Here is a 14,031-nt window from a genome sequence, read left to right on the forward strand (position 1 = left end):
AGAAAATAAAAGTACAAGTTAGAACTCGTAGCTTCTTGTTTTTATTTTGATTCACTTTAGTAAATTTTTGTGGAACCTCCTTATGGGGCACTTCCAGCGTTCTTGTATAGATCCATTTCAGTAGTTGAAGCTAAATAAATCTTTATTGTAGGAAAAAAACAAATGATGGATAACAGTTCAAGTTTGCCGCGAATCACATCGACTCACGAAGCGAATGAAGCAACGGGCCAAAACGCAAACGCTAAGTCGGAGCTTGCTTCTACTGAAACCGCGGACGCTGCGGCCGCAGACGATGCCGCGCAGGCCAAGATACCCAACGCTCACAAGTGGACGGTGAGTGATATCCTTTCATTCCATTATAGGAGTACGAGTTCACGCACAATAGACGGAAACTTTTAAGTACGGAAAGCAGTCCAGAAAGAAGAAGAAAGGAGTACGAGTTTCATCATTGACTTACAATCGATAAGGGAGGTCGCCCACGGTGACTTTTGCAGCGATTCAGTAGCGATACAGTCACGATACTGCCGCTGGGTGTATACCTGCGCCTTCGTAACAATGATATCGCATCGCCACAATCACACAACGGACGCGATGTAGCATCGGTGCCGTCGTGCGATGGAGTGATTACCTCTGAAAGCCTGTGGACGCTACAGTTGTAAGATGGACTCTGTCGAGACTGCATTGTCTTAGTTGCTGCTTTTAAGGAAGCAGCTACAGCATGGATAATGGATAATGTAAATATTGGGAGCACCCATATAAAAAAGAAAGGTTGCTAAATCAATTCAGCCGAAGCGATGCTAATCGATACTATGGGATTGTATCACTATACTCAATTGCTATTGTGGCGCGTTGCTAATGCGACTAACGGTCAGTAGCGCTGCAGACGCGTTATCGAAACGCGCTAATGAATCGCTGCCAAAAGTCGTCGTGGGTAACCTCTGTAAGCATAGTTCAAACAGACATTAACGTACGCCACTGGTCTAAAATGAACGCGGCCTGATCTGTAGGTCTGCTTGCAGGTACCGGAGGTGTGCGACTTCATCCGCAACATCCCCGGGTGCGCTGGGTACGCGGACGAGTTCCTCATGCAAGAGGTGGACGGCGAAGCTCTGCTCCTCATCAAGCCCGAGCACTTGGTGATGGCGCTGTCCATGAAGCTCGGTCCCGCGCTCAAGATCGTCGCCTGCATCGACTCGCTGCGGCCCGAGAGCGAGCAGACAACGAACGATCACGACTGAGGTGAGTGCTGCACCTCAAGCTATAATAGTACACAAGTTGAACCTTTTAGATCTTGATCGAAATTTGCCCATATACCAATATTATAAATTAGTAACATTTGTTAGTTTTTGAAGAGGTAGTCTCCAGAACTTAAAATCTTATTCCGATAATTCTTCCATTGATTTATATATACATTTTATTATTATCGTCCTCAAGGTTTTTCGGGTGCAGATTGCGAAAATGATGTCCTTTGACTGATTTGATACAGCTTTTCGAAGAATGCTAGTGTTCATTTGTAATTAAATAGCTTGTATGCTGTTGTACTACCAAAACCAATAAAAGTCGCCATAATTTTTTTAATAATAATTTGAAGTGTCACTTCTCCTTGTACACCAGATATATCAGAAACACCCAGTTTTTTAAGAACGAACGAAAATGGCCATCTCCAAACAGCTATCTTTCCGTCTTGTGTAGAATATTACATATTTCTTACCTAGTTTTTCCTCTCTTTCAGATATACTTTAGGGTCCCTTTAGCTGAGGACCTAGTTATACGAATCAACAAGTGTTCATTACGAAGTAGTAAGAATTTATACAAATTTTACTAAATTACGTATTTAACTGTAAGTGATGTTAGTCATAAGCTATTTCAGTTTAAGTAACCGTTAGTTTTTTCTAACACGCCAGTCGTGCTTATTTGGTGTTACAAAAATCTCGTAACTCACCAAACCTTTTCTCAGGGAATACTTTGAAAAGCATTACATTATTTTAAGATTTGGTTGTGAAGAGATATGTGTATAACCTAATTAGCACCAGTGTGTTATAATGTAAATATACGAGTGTTTAACTTAGACAATAATATTTTGTTATGGGCTTGAAGGTCGGCCATGTTAGGCTTGTGTTGCCGTGCCAATGTTTTGTAAAAATGTAAGTCAACGAGATATCTAAATCGTGACCTAAAGGCGCTTTAAATCTAGGTGTAGCAAGATGTTTTTTGTGATTACATTAATTTAAATGTTAACATAATTATTTAAAATCATTAAATATTTCAGTCTAGAAAACACATGTACAGATAGCTAGGTAGAATAAATTATATTATATATATTACTATACTAATATTGTTATATGTTACCCGTATTTCGTTATCGTGGAGTTTAAATTATTTATTGCAATTTGTTGTTTAATTATTGTAACAGGGGTTATAGTGAAACTGATTACGTCATTAGAAAGTTATCCCTAGTGTAGGTATATTTTACATGAAAGATTTAGTTCTCTGTACCCTTTCATATACATCTTTCTAACCATTTCATTGAACTCAATAATACCCGCTAGATTAGGTTTAAAGCACCTTTGGGTACTAATCAATTACCGACTCGAGCATTGAACAATATATTATTTATCATTTCATATTTTATTCTAGAGTCTCAAAAAAGCCTCTCAAAATAAGCTTACGACTCTTAAAGAGTTGAGGTCTATTATTGATTCAATGCTCCAATATAAATAACGTTATAAGATAAAAGAGTTGCGTTCATTTAGAACCTTTCTGATGGTATAAATATTTGTAAAATGGTTTTACATTATAAAAGATTGATAAGCCTGTCAATTATACTTCGTACAGTCTTTTGTAGTAAGAAAGCGCGCATTATGCACTATACCCACGTTCTATGATTCCGCGTGCCAGGAGCGATTATTATAATAATATGTACCAAGGACTAATAAAGTATTGTGGTACCGACATATTAAAAAGGGCATTCAAACAAATTACAATCATGCCTATTATTTCAAGAAATCGGCAAACATGAAATAAGCTATTTTCCGAAATAAGAGGCTAAAAATTTTCCCTTGGAAAGTTTTTATAACCTATTTTTAAGTATAACATTTTTTTAATATAGCTGATCTATGTGCACAATTTATAAGCACTTTATTGTTTTGCTGGTCGACTTGTACACAGTACGAGAAATTACCGGTATAAAGCATGCCACGAAAAAGCGAATCGAAACGTAGAGACAGTAATAAATAATCATTCCGTCTCACTTTCACATTCAAATATTGTGTTAGTGATACCGAATGATGAACATCTCTTTTTCGATGCGTTTCTTTAGTGTAGATTACTCATAAAGAGTATTTAAAATAATCCTACTGCATATAGGATACTTGTTTTACTATCGGCGATGTAAATGGTAATAATTCTAATTAATGTGACCAAAAATATGTTTTTAAGATTCAGCACCTCATAATGGGAAACGGAATCCTTATACGATCGTTTTGTTGTTCGTCTGTCTGTCTGTCTGTCTGTCCGTGTATCAAGGCCCCTTTTCTCAGAACAGCTTGAGGTATAACGTAGAAATATATTATACTGAATACTAATTAATACTTATTGCTGTAAATATTTCAAATTAGCTCAATAAAAAGCTAGGTGCAGCTTTTCGAAAGTATCCGCTAATTTTGAAATTTGGTTAACAACATTGAAGTTAACATCTTGACCGTTGACGAGGGATTGACTGTAACTTGTGCACTAGTATCCCATAGCTTATTTGAAAAAACGGTAACGATTAGTGGTTCTCAAAATCAAATCTCAGTCAAACTATTACAATATTAAAGGTTCCATTGTAAAAATTTTATTCGTGGTTACGCCTATTATTATTATTATTAATATCATTTACACGTACGATAAGTTTTCTTAGGATATCCGTGTATTGTATCGTTTAAACAAGAGAAATCGCTTTCTAGTAAATATTTTAATGATTAAGACGCTAAAGATTTCCGTTCACAATGCTACTAATGCTGATAACAACAACATTTCAAGGTGTATTAAAAGTTGAAATCTCAATAATCCTCCACATATTTTGTAGTCCAATTTAAAATAACAACACATTGATTACTGCAGCTGGTGGCTATTTCATGCGATACTATTTTATTGGCTACTGAATTGGTGTAAAATTCAGCTGCTGTTTGGTGCTGCTGTAAAAGCGTGCCGATAATCCTCTGTACACCAGAAAGGAGTACTTGGCCGACTAGGATGAGCCATCGGGCAAAGGCGAGCTCAGTGAAGGGAAAACTAACCTCCGCGAGGCCATCCTCGACGTCGAGGAGTGCGTCAAGCCCAGACCCCAAATGCCGCTGGCAAACTTTAGTGAGGTTAGCAGTACTGCAGTCCAGATGCACTACCCGAATGGCGAGCCCACAGTAGATGACATTCAAAGTGCCTACTGGCAGATGATTCTTTTATTGGCTACTGAATTACATTACGTTACGTTTTATTGGCTACTGAATAGGTACGCCAAGCAGTTGCTGCTGCAAACTACTGGACGACTAGGATGAGTCATCGGACGAGGGCGAGCTCAGCAAACGTTTAGGAAGGCTAGCAGTACTGCAGTCCAGATGCACTTCCCGAATGGCGAGCCCACAGTAGATGACATTCAAAGTGCCTACTGGCAGAAGATTCTTTTATTGGCTACTGAATTACATTACGTTACGTTTTATTGGCCTGAATTGGTACGCCAAGCAGGTGCTGCTGCAAACTATTGGACGACTAGGATGAGTCATCGGACGAGGGCGAGCTCAGCAAACGTTTAGGAAGGCTAGCAGTACTGCAGTCCAGATGCACTTCCCGAATGGCGAGCCCACAGTAGATGACATTCAAAGTGCCTACTGGCAGATGATTCTTTTATTGGCTACTGAATTACATTACGTTACGTTTTATTGGCTACTGAATAGGTACACCAAGCAGTTGCTGCTGCAAACTACTGGATGACTAGGATGAGTCATCGGACGAGGGCGAGCTCAGCAAACGTTTAGGAAGGCTAGCAGTACTGCAGTCCAGATGCACTTCCCGAATGGCGAGCCCACAGTAGATGACATTCAAAGTGCCTACTGGCAGAAGATTCTTTTATTGGCTACTGAATTACATTACGTTACGTTTTATTGGCTACTGAATTGGTACGCCAAGCAGGTGCTGCTGCAAACTATTGGACGACTAGGATGAGTCATCGGACGAGGGCGAGCTCAGCAAACGTTTAGGAAGGCTAGCAGTACTGCAGTCCAGATGCACTTCCCGAATGGCGAGCCCACAGGAGATGACATTCAAAGTGCCTACTGGCAGATGATTCTTTTATTGGCTACTGAATTACATTACGTTACGTTTTATTGGCTACTGAATAGGTACGCCAAGCAGTTGCTGCTGCAAACTACTGGACGACTAGGATGAGTCATCGGACGAGGGCGAGCTCAGCAAACGTTTAGGAAGGCTAGCAGTACTGCAGTCCAGATGCACTTCCCGAATGGCGAGCCCACAGTAGATGACATTCAAAGTGCCTACTGGCAGATGATTCTTTTATTGGCTACTGAATTACATTACGTTACGTTTTATTGGCTACTGAATAGGTACGCCAAGCAGTTGCTGCTGCAAACTACTGGATGACTAGGATGAGTCATCGGACGAGGGCGAGCTCAGCAAACGTTTAGGAAGGCTAGCAGTACTGCAGTCCAGATGCACTTCCCGAATGGCGAGCCCACAGTAGATGACATTCAAAGTGCCTACTGGCAGAAGATTCTTTTATTGGCTACTGAATTACATTACGTTACGTTTTATTGGCTACTGAATTGGTACGCCAAGCAGGTGCTGCTGCAAACTATTGGACGACTAGGATGAGTCATCGGACGAGGGTGAGCTCAGCAAACGTTTAGGAAGGCTAGCAGTACTGCAGTCCAGATGCACTTCCCGAATGGCGAGCCCACAGTAGATGACATTCAAAGTGCCTACTGGCAGAAGATTCTTTTATTGGCTACTGAATTACAATACGTTACGTTTTATTGGCTACTGAATTGGTACGCCAAGCAGGTGCTGCTGCAAACTATTGGACGACTAGGATGAGTCATCGGACGAGGGCGAGCTCAGCAAACGTTTAGGAAGGCTAGCAGTACTGCAGTCCAGATGCACTTCCCGAATGGCGAGCCCACAGTAGATGACATTCAAAGTGCCTACTGGCAGATGATTCTTTTATTGGCTACTGAATTACATTACGTTACGTTTTATTGGCTACTGAATAGGTACGCCAAGCAGTTGCTGCTGCAAACTACTGGATGACTAGGATGAGTCATCGGACGAGGGCGAGCTCAGCAAACGTTTAGGAAGGCTAGCAGTACTGCAGTCCAGATGCACTTCCCGAATGGCGAGCCCACAGTAGATGACATTCAAAGTGCCTACTGGCAGAAGATTCTTTTATTGGCTACTGAATTACATTACGTTACGTTTTATTGGCTACTGAATTGGTACGCCAAGCAGGTGCTGCTGCAAACTATTGGACGACTAGGATGAGTCATCGGACGAGGGCGAGCTCAGCAAACGTTTAGGAAGGCTAGCAGTACTGCAGTCCAGATGCACTTCCCGAATGGCGAGCCCACAGTAGATGACATTCAAAGTGCCTACTGGCAGATGATTCTTTTATTGGCTACTGAATTACATTACGTTACGTTTTATTGGCTACTGAATAGGTACGCCAAGCAGTTGCTGCTGCAAACTACTGGACGACTAGGATGAGTCATCGGACGAGGGCGAGCTCAGCAAACGTTTAGGAAGGCTAGCAGTACTGCAGTCCAGATGCACTTCCCGAATGGCGAGCCCACAGGAGATGACATTCAAAGTGCCTACTGGCAGATGATTCTTTTATTGGCTACTGAATTACATTACGTTACGTTTTATTGGCTACTGAATAGGTACGCCAAGCAGTTGCTGCTGCAAACTACTGGATGACTAGGATGAGTCATCGGACGAGGGCGAGCTCAGCAAACGTTTAGGAAGGCTAGCAGTACTGCAGTCCAGATGCACTTCCCGAATGGCGAGCCCACAGTAGATGACATTCAAAGTGCCTACTGGCAGATGATTCTTTTATTGGCTACTGAATTACATTACGTTACGTTTTATTGGCTACTGAATAGGTACGCCAAGCAGTTGCTGCTGCAAACTACTGGATGACTAGGATGAGTCATCGGACGAGGGCGAGCTCAGCAAACGTTTAGGAAGGCTAGCAGTACTGCAGTCCAGATGCACTTCCCGAATGGCGAGCCCACAGTAGATGACATTCAAAGTGTCTACTGGCAGATGATTCTTTTATTGGCTACTGAATTACATTACGTTACGTTTTATTGGCTACTGAATAGGTACGCCAAGCAGTTGCTGCTGCAAACTACTGGACGACTAGGATGAGTCATCGGACGAGGGCGAGCTCAGCAAACGTTTAGGAAGGCTAGCAGTACTGCAGTCCAGATGCACTTCCCGAATGGCGAGCCCACAGTAGATGACATTCAAAGTGCCTACTGGCAGAAGATTCTTTTATTGGCTACTGAATTACATTACGTTACGTTTTATTGGCTACTGAATTGGTACGCCAAGCAGGTGCTGCTGCAAACTATTGGACGACTAGGATGAGTCATCGAACGAGGGCGAGCTCAGCGAAGGGGAAACTAACCTCTGCGACGTCATTCTCGACGTCGAGGAGTGCGTCAAGCCCAGAGCCCAAATGCCGCTGGCAACATTTAGGAAGGCTAGCAGTACTGCAGTCCAGATGCACTTCCCGAATGGCGAGCCCACAGTAGATGACATTGAAAGTGCCTATTGGCAGATGGTTCTTCAGGCCACTGACCACGTCAGCGTGTATACGGCTTCGGTGGGCACGAGCCAATTTGATTATGGATTCACAACTAATCCCACCGATCGAATGAACCGGCATCCCTGGAATTTATAAAATATCAGTAACAATGATGCGAACATATTGCGGTTGTTAGGAGCTGTCGTGTCTGTGATTGGAATTACTTGGAATTGAATTGATGCAGTACACTAATTCAATTCCCAGTCACATTTCGATATCTCGAAAGCCCTTTGCAAAGCTGCTACATAAAAGCCGGATGTTTGTTAAGTGGTCCTCAAGCTTTAGCAGTATTTTTTTTAAATAAAAAAGAATATTAGCCATGCTAATCATGACTAATACTCCCCTTTCCCGTCCAATTAAGCGTAAAGCTTGTGCCAGGAGTGGGTACGACAAAAGTGCAATGACAGTGTGTTTGAACTGCCGACCTCTCGGAATTCAGTCCGCTCCTCAACCGTTGAGCTATCGAGGCTATGATACAATACGCAAGACCTGACAGCTGGACCTTGGTAGATGAGTGAGTGACAAAATCACAGCCTAGTCTAGCCATTGGCGCCATTGGTCTGTTTTGGTTTTTTATAGCCCATATTCTTCAAATGGTGTAATGTGCCAGTTAAAATTACATTGCCATAATAATTGTATCGTGTGGAACAGACATGAGTTGGGGTTATTTCGTTTATCACCCCTAAAAATGCCCCCTAAGGTGGATACTCTACATTTATTTCTGTCATCATAAGAGACGCAAATATCACGTACACTGGGATTCATAGTCAAGATAGGTGCTTCTTTAGGGGACCATTCAGACGCATGTGTATTTCAGCCATGACCTTCCTATAAATGACTGTATACAGCTGGGAAAGAAAAATATGAGAATTTATTCGCGTTTTCGTATATCCGTCCTAGAAGAGATTCTTAGCGGGAATAAACGGAATAACTCCATGAGTTGGAAGGACGAAGCTTTTGTTTATACGAATGAGGTTTATATTAGACTAACGTCTAATGCGTTTGTGAACCTGGGACAAATGTCGAAAGTTCCGCCTAATTAGTTTATAAGCAATTTACATACAACCCAGTCACTTTAATTTTGGATCATCAAACATAGCTTGGAAAGTGCTCCAACTTGTGTTCAATAATACCTAAAGCTGTAGGAGGGAAAATTACTACTCTGTATAGCTTTATTTAGTTTTAGTACCTTGGCTTTGAGGAATCAATATAATATGTACTTACTTACCTGGATTTTGAAAGTGACTGGGCTTATGTTTTATAATTGTGCTTGGGACTTGGAAGATAACTAAAAAGGTAACAGACACCTGTTTTTTTCAATACGAAATAATTTGTATAGCCTTACCAATCTTGTGCATATTTTTATAAGTGCAGATTACGAGTATATTACAAACATTCATACTTTTAGAATTTTATAATTATAACAAGAACTGGTTTATTGAATTTATTTAAATTTCTCTTCTTTGTCACCTTTTTAGTTATGAAATATTGTTTTATATAATTAAGTTATGTATCAATGTTATTTTATTTTTATATGTATATTGTATACCCGTATTAATTTTTTTAACAATCAAATATCTAGTGAAGTATCAGCAATAATTTTGAGCCGCAGGCGAGCTCTGACCTCGACGTTAGCGAATGGTCTTAATTTGTGAAATAACTACTTTAATAGATATTTGGCTATTATATATTATCATTATTTATGTTCAAACGTTGCGTCGACTGAATCTATTTATACTAAAAGATTATATGATGTCCGTCGACAATATAAAATCTTTCGAAAATGCTGTATAAATAATAAATACTTCAGGTAATAAAAAACGTTAAGTCGCTTCCAAATGATAGTAGAATAAAGAGACCTGTTAGCTGATTTGCGAATTCAGTATCAAAATATTTTAATATTACTCAATGAAGTAGCTACATGCTAAGTCTAACAAACCAAAGTCAAATGAGGTCAGTATCTATCATCCAGTATTAGACACCCTATTGGTCAGCTCCAGGTAATTTCACTCACAACTTCGTAATGTAAACCAGCATTATTATTTTTGTGGAAAAGTAAGGCACGTTATCGCTTGGACAGCTTACATTTTATAATATATGAGGTATTATTTTCAAGATATGGTCGTCGCAACGACAACAACGAATGCCCTTATGACATAATATGTACAATAAATATCAGTTAAATATTTAAAAAAATAAGTATTAATTAAATATTACGTTAATATTATTTAATTATGTAAATCCTGGGCGCGGACAGCATCTCTAACTTTTGGAAGTTGAGTGCGCCGTAAGCAATAATTAAATAAAAGTTACTTTAGCGGTGAAGGCAAACATCGTGAGGAGATCTGCATGTCGGAGAGTTCTTTTGAGGACCGGCCGCGCGTGGCCCGCCCCGTGCGGGCGGGCGTGTCGCAAGTCTCATGTTGTGTGAGAATATTTGCGTGTAATTAATATTGTGGTTGGTGGTGTCTTTAACAACATGTACTACTATTGTACGCGCGCGCGATGTACGTGCGTTTAGTGTACGTATACGTTAATGACCCTTCCGCAGGTTCCCCTACGGAAACTTTGTTACAACTTTTACTTCCTCTAAATCATCTTCATTTCGGTCCCATGAAAATTCTATTTTTAAACGGACCGATCAGAGGGATATATTAATTTTCAGTTAATAGTGAAAATGAATGAAAATAGAAAATAGAAAATGTTACAGCCATTGTCAGTGAATTCTACTTACAGCCGTTTTTGGTCAGCTGGCTAACAGATAACAAGTTAGCGGCAAGTTCAGGAATAAATAAAACATTCCTCACCTGGATTAGATGCTCATCATTGCATAGACTTGTTTGAATATTTACATTACCCCATTATATCTTCTGAAATGAAGGTGGTTGCAAATCATACATCCAGTCCTTGTGCCTTGACATGTGCATCGTTGCACCGGAGTCAATATACCAGTTGTTTTCATCTATGGAAGTATAGGCTGAAAAAATAGCTAAAAAAACGGTGTCATTAGTATTCTGTTTCTTGACCTTACACTGACTCTTATAATGGTTGTAGCCATTGCAGTTGTAGCAGCGGGACCCTTTTCCTTTTGGCTTTTTGTTTTTAGACTATTATTATATTATTATGTGCGTTTTGTTTATTCTTAGTGAAAAATACAGAAGACTCGGAAACTTTCACTTCTTGTAAGAGTCTTGTCTTAATAAAATCCGACGATATTTTAACGCCGGAGCTCTCTATGCCCATGATCACTGGCTTATAGTTTTCTGGTAAGCCGGCTAGTATGAGTGTACCTAGCCATTCGTCGTCAACTTTGAACGAAATATTTCGTAATTTGTGGGCTATAGTCATTATTTTATTGACGTATTCTTCAGCGCTAGCACAACTATCCAAGGAAGTATTTATAAGGTCTTTTAACAATCCTACTTTTCTTGACAGCCCGGAGTCCTCGAATACATTTTGAAGGTTTTTCCACACTTCGCGAGCTGTTTTTGCATTTTCTATGTGTACATAGTTCGTCGGTTCGACCAACAAAATGATTTTGGACTTAGCTTTAATGTCTTTCTTGGGGTCGACTTCCTTTGTTTCGGGATCCACACATTGCCAAAGATCTTCATGCTCCAAGTATGTCTTTACTGCGAACTTCCACGTGTTGTAATTTTCTCTTCCAGACAATTTTTCTAATTGTAAGTTGTTCATGCCGGAGTTTGCCATACTTGCATGAACCTATGAAATTACCACGCACGCAGTTTTTTATTGTTGATACTTTTCGGTAAATAACGCGAATAGACTGAAAACTTTATAGCTATATGAACGCCCATAACCTGTGGAAAGCAAATAAGAAGTCCCGGATACTCTATAAACAGTCTTTATATAATTAAAGGCAATAAGTTACAATAAATGATCGAGTTCAACGGCAGACATTTTGAGAGAGGACAAATCATTGCGATAGAGGCGCCACTAGTGTATAAAAAGGGTTGCCAGTTAATTGTTCAGATTGAGCCTAGCTTTTTCTACACAGACCTATTTTGTCCGGCGTTCGCCGATTGTATGGCGCGATGCCCCGCAGGTGCTGGGCTCGCCCTCCATCCGCGCGCGGGGACATTCTGTCCCATTCGATGGAAGGTAAACAACCCCGAAGCTTCCAAGAAGGCAACAAAAAAAGGTACCTACGCTAACGTAGTGTAAACAAATGAACTTACTCGAAATTACGAAACGATGAAAACAATGAGAGATGTTTGTCTCAAAAGAACCCAAACACGCATGGGCTTGAAGCTTCTAGAGTTGTGGGCATTTGTAACAATATTTTGGGTTAATGTGATGTTGGTGGATTACTATTGTATTTTCAAAGGTTCGTATTCTGACCGCAACTAAATTTTGAGTATTCGCATCTTTTTCTTGCCATTTCTGTTTGTACTATGCCATTTGGTAAGAAAATGTCAGACAAATATATTTAATTTAGCACTGTCAAACCTCCTTAATTTTAAATTCATTTTCCGTCCTTTTTTAGCAATATTAGAAAGAAAGAGATGCAGATACTCTAAATTTAGCTAGAGAAAAACGTCAGAATTGACGCCAATATCGTTAAATACTTTTTGCCAATTATTTCTCAAGTCTTCAGTCGACAAGCTAACCACATTATGGCTGTTCATCGTAAATATGCGAGGAAGGTGAGCCACTAGCCAGAAAAATTAACTGATGAGATTGGTTTATTTATCCAGATATGTGAACAGTGGCGAACTGATTTCATTTTTCGCATATTTCTTTGAATGACAGCCAAAGTTCATTTAGTGAGTAAGTTGTTGTAAGTGCAATCGTTAAAATATAAAGTTGGAAGTGCACGTTCACCAAACGTAAGATTATTAGTTACACAAATTGCGAAAATAGCATAAATGATTAAATCTATGGTGCTATTACATTCGTTTGTGGTGTGCGTTATTATTATTTTCTTTTCAACTTATACCGATTCAATAAAAAAATGAAAATCTACATATTTTTATCAATATATTACTCAAAATTTGGAATCACTTTAGCCTTGATAAGTGTTGTAAATAGTTACGTAGTTAGGTCATTAGTGAAATATAAAGAAGTTCTCCGTATAAAAATGGTTATAGAAAACTTATCCGGGATTTTGTATCATATTATGTAGGTAGTTGATAATTGTTCACGATATTACACGAGTTAATAAACACATAACTGTATACCAAAAACAGATCGGTGATCTTATGACTCAAAAATTCATGAATTCGAAACTATTTTACGTAAAACGGTGCATATTTTTAATGTACATCTTAAGGATATGAATATAGATTTGTAAGGATTCTGAATTTGTTACTCTCTGAAAATTATTTTGGATTCCCCATTCGCGACAGTCCGTTGAAACATAATATTATGTCGTTATGTTAAGAGGAGTCTCTCCGTCACTCGCTTCATACAAACGTAGTTCCAATTTCATTTGAATATTAAGCAACCAAAGTCCATGAAATTTTGCAGACATATTCTAGAAACTAATATCTATGTTTGTGGTTTTCCAGATTTCTGTTAAAATATTCAATTTTAAAGTTACGCAGTCTTAAAAATTTACATACAAATCTTTGAGCCCCTGTAATTTTAAAACTACATATTTTTAGAAAAATCTAAAACACCACAGACACAGATATTAGTTTCTAGAATATGTCTGCAAAATTTCATGGACTTTGGTTGCTTAATATTCAAATGAAATTGGAACTACGATTGTATGAACCGAGTAACGGTGAGAGCCCTGTTAAGTGCGTTACTCTACTTTGTTAATTTTACAATGAACCAGTCGTAACTCGTATCGCATTTAATACGACAGAGACCGGTTCATATCCTATTTATCTATAATATAAGATAGTTTAGATGTACATATAAAATAGGTTTTAGTGATGAAAATTATCTATTATTATAGGTAGGTAAGAATATTTTTTGTTGTCATAAGTAAATGAATGTGTCGGAGCCGCCAGTGTTTCTGTTTGTAAATTTTTATAAATCTCGAAACGGTTTAAGCACTGCCCTGATAAGATCGATACGTAGTCTCGAGTTTGAATTTATCAGCGGGTTAGGTGCCTAGGAAATATGCGTTTTAACTATGCACTATAGTACAAGGGAATGTGTAAGGATTTTTTTTTATTAGTTCTTATTACGATTTC

At 39.2% G+C, this 14,031-nt stretch overlaps 2 protein-coding genes across 3 annotated transcripts in view; one reads left to right on the forward strand and one right to left on the reverse strand.

The window, feature by feature from the left end:
- Window positions 1-2,000, forward strand: part of LOC123880106 (polyhomeotic-proximal chromatin protein-like) — a 42,834-nt gene extending 40,834 nt beyond the window's left edge. For both annotated transcript variants that reach the window (XM_045928020.1, XM_045928022.1), the window contains exons 26-28: window positions 152-333; window positions 1,020-1,239; window positions 1,733-2,000. In XM_045928020.1, the coding sequence (XP_045783976.1) occupies window positions 152-333; window positions 1,020-1,238 (401 nt within the window). In that variant the 3' untranslated portion in view covers window position 1,239; window positions 1,733-2,000. The remainder of the gene's footprint in view (window positions 1-151; window positions 334-1,019; window positions 1,240-1,732) is intronic.
- Window positions 2,001-10,567: 8,567 nt separating this feature from the next.
- LOC123880130 lies at window positions 10,568-13,347 on the reverse strand. Its single transcript, XM_045928073.1, has one exon. It carries the CDS (start codon window positions 11,573-11,575, stop codon window positions 10,967-10,969), a length of 609 nt encoding a protein of 202 aa, XP_045784029.1. The 5' UTR covers window positions 11,576-13,347; the 3' UTR covers window positions 10,568-10,966.
- Window positions 13,348-14,031: the final 684 nt, after the last annotated feature.

The sequence above is a fragment of the Maniola jurtina genome, chromosome Z, assembly GCF_905333055.1.
Source record: "Maniola jurtina chromosome Z, ilManJurt1.1, whole genome shotgun sequence".
NCBI lineage: Eukaryota > Metazoa > Arthropoda > Insecta > Lepidoptera > Nymphalidae > Maniola > Maniola jurtina.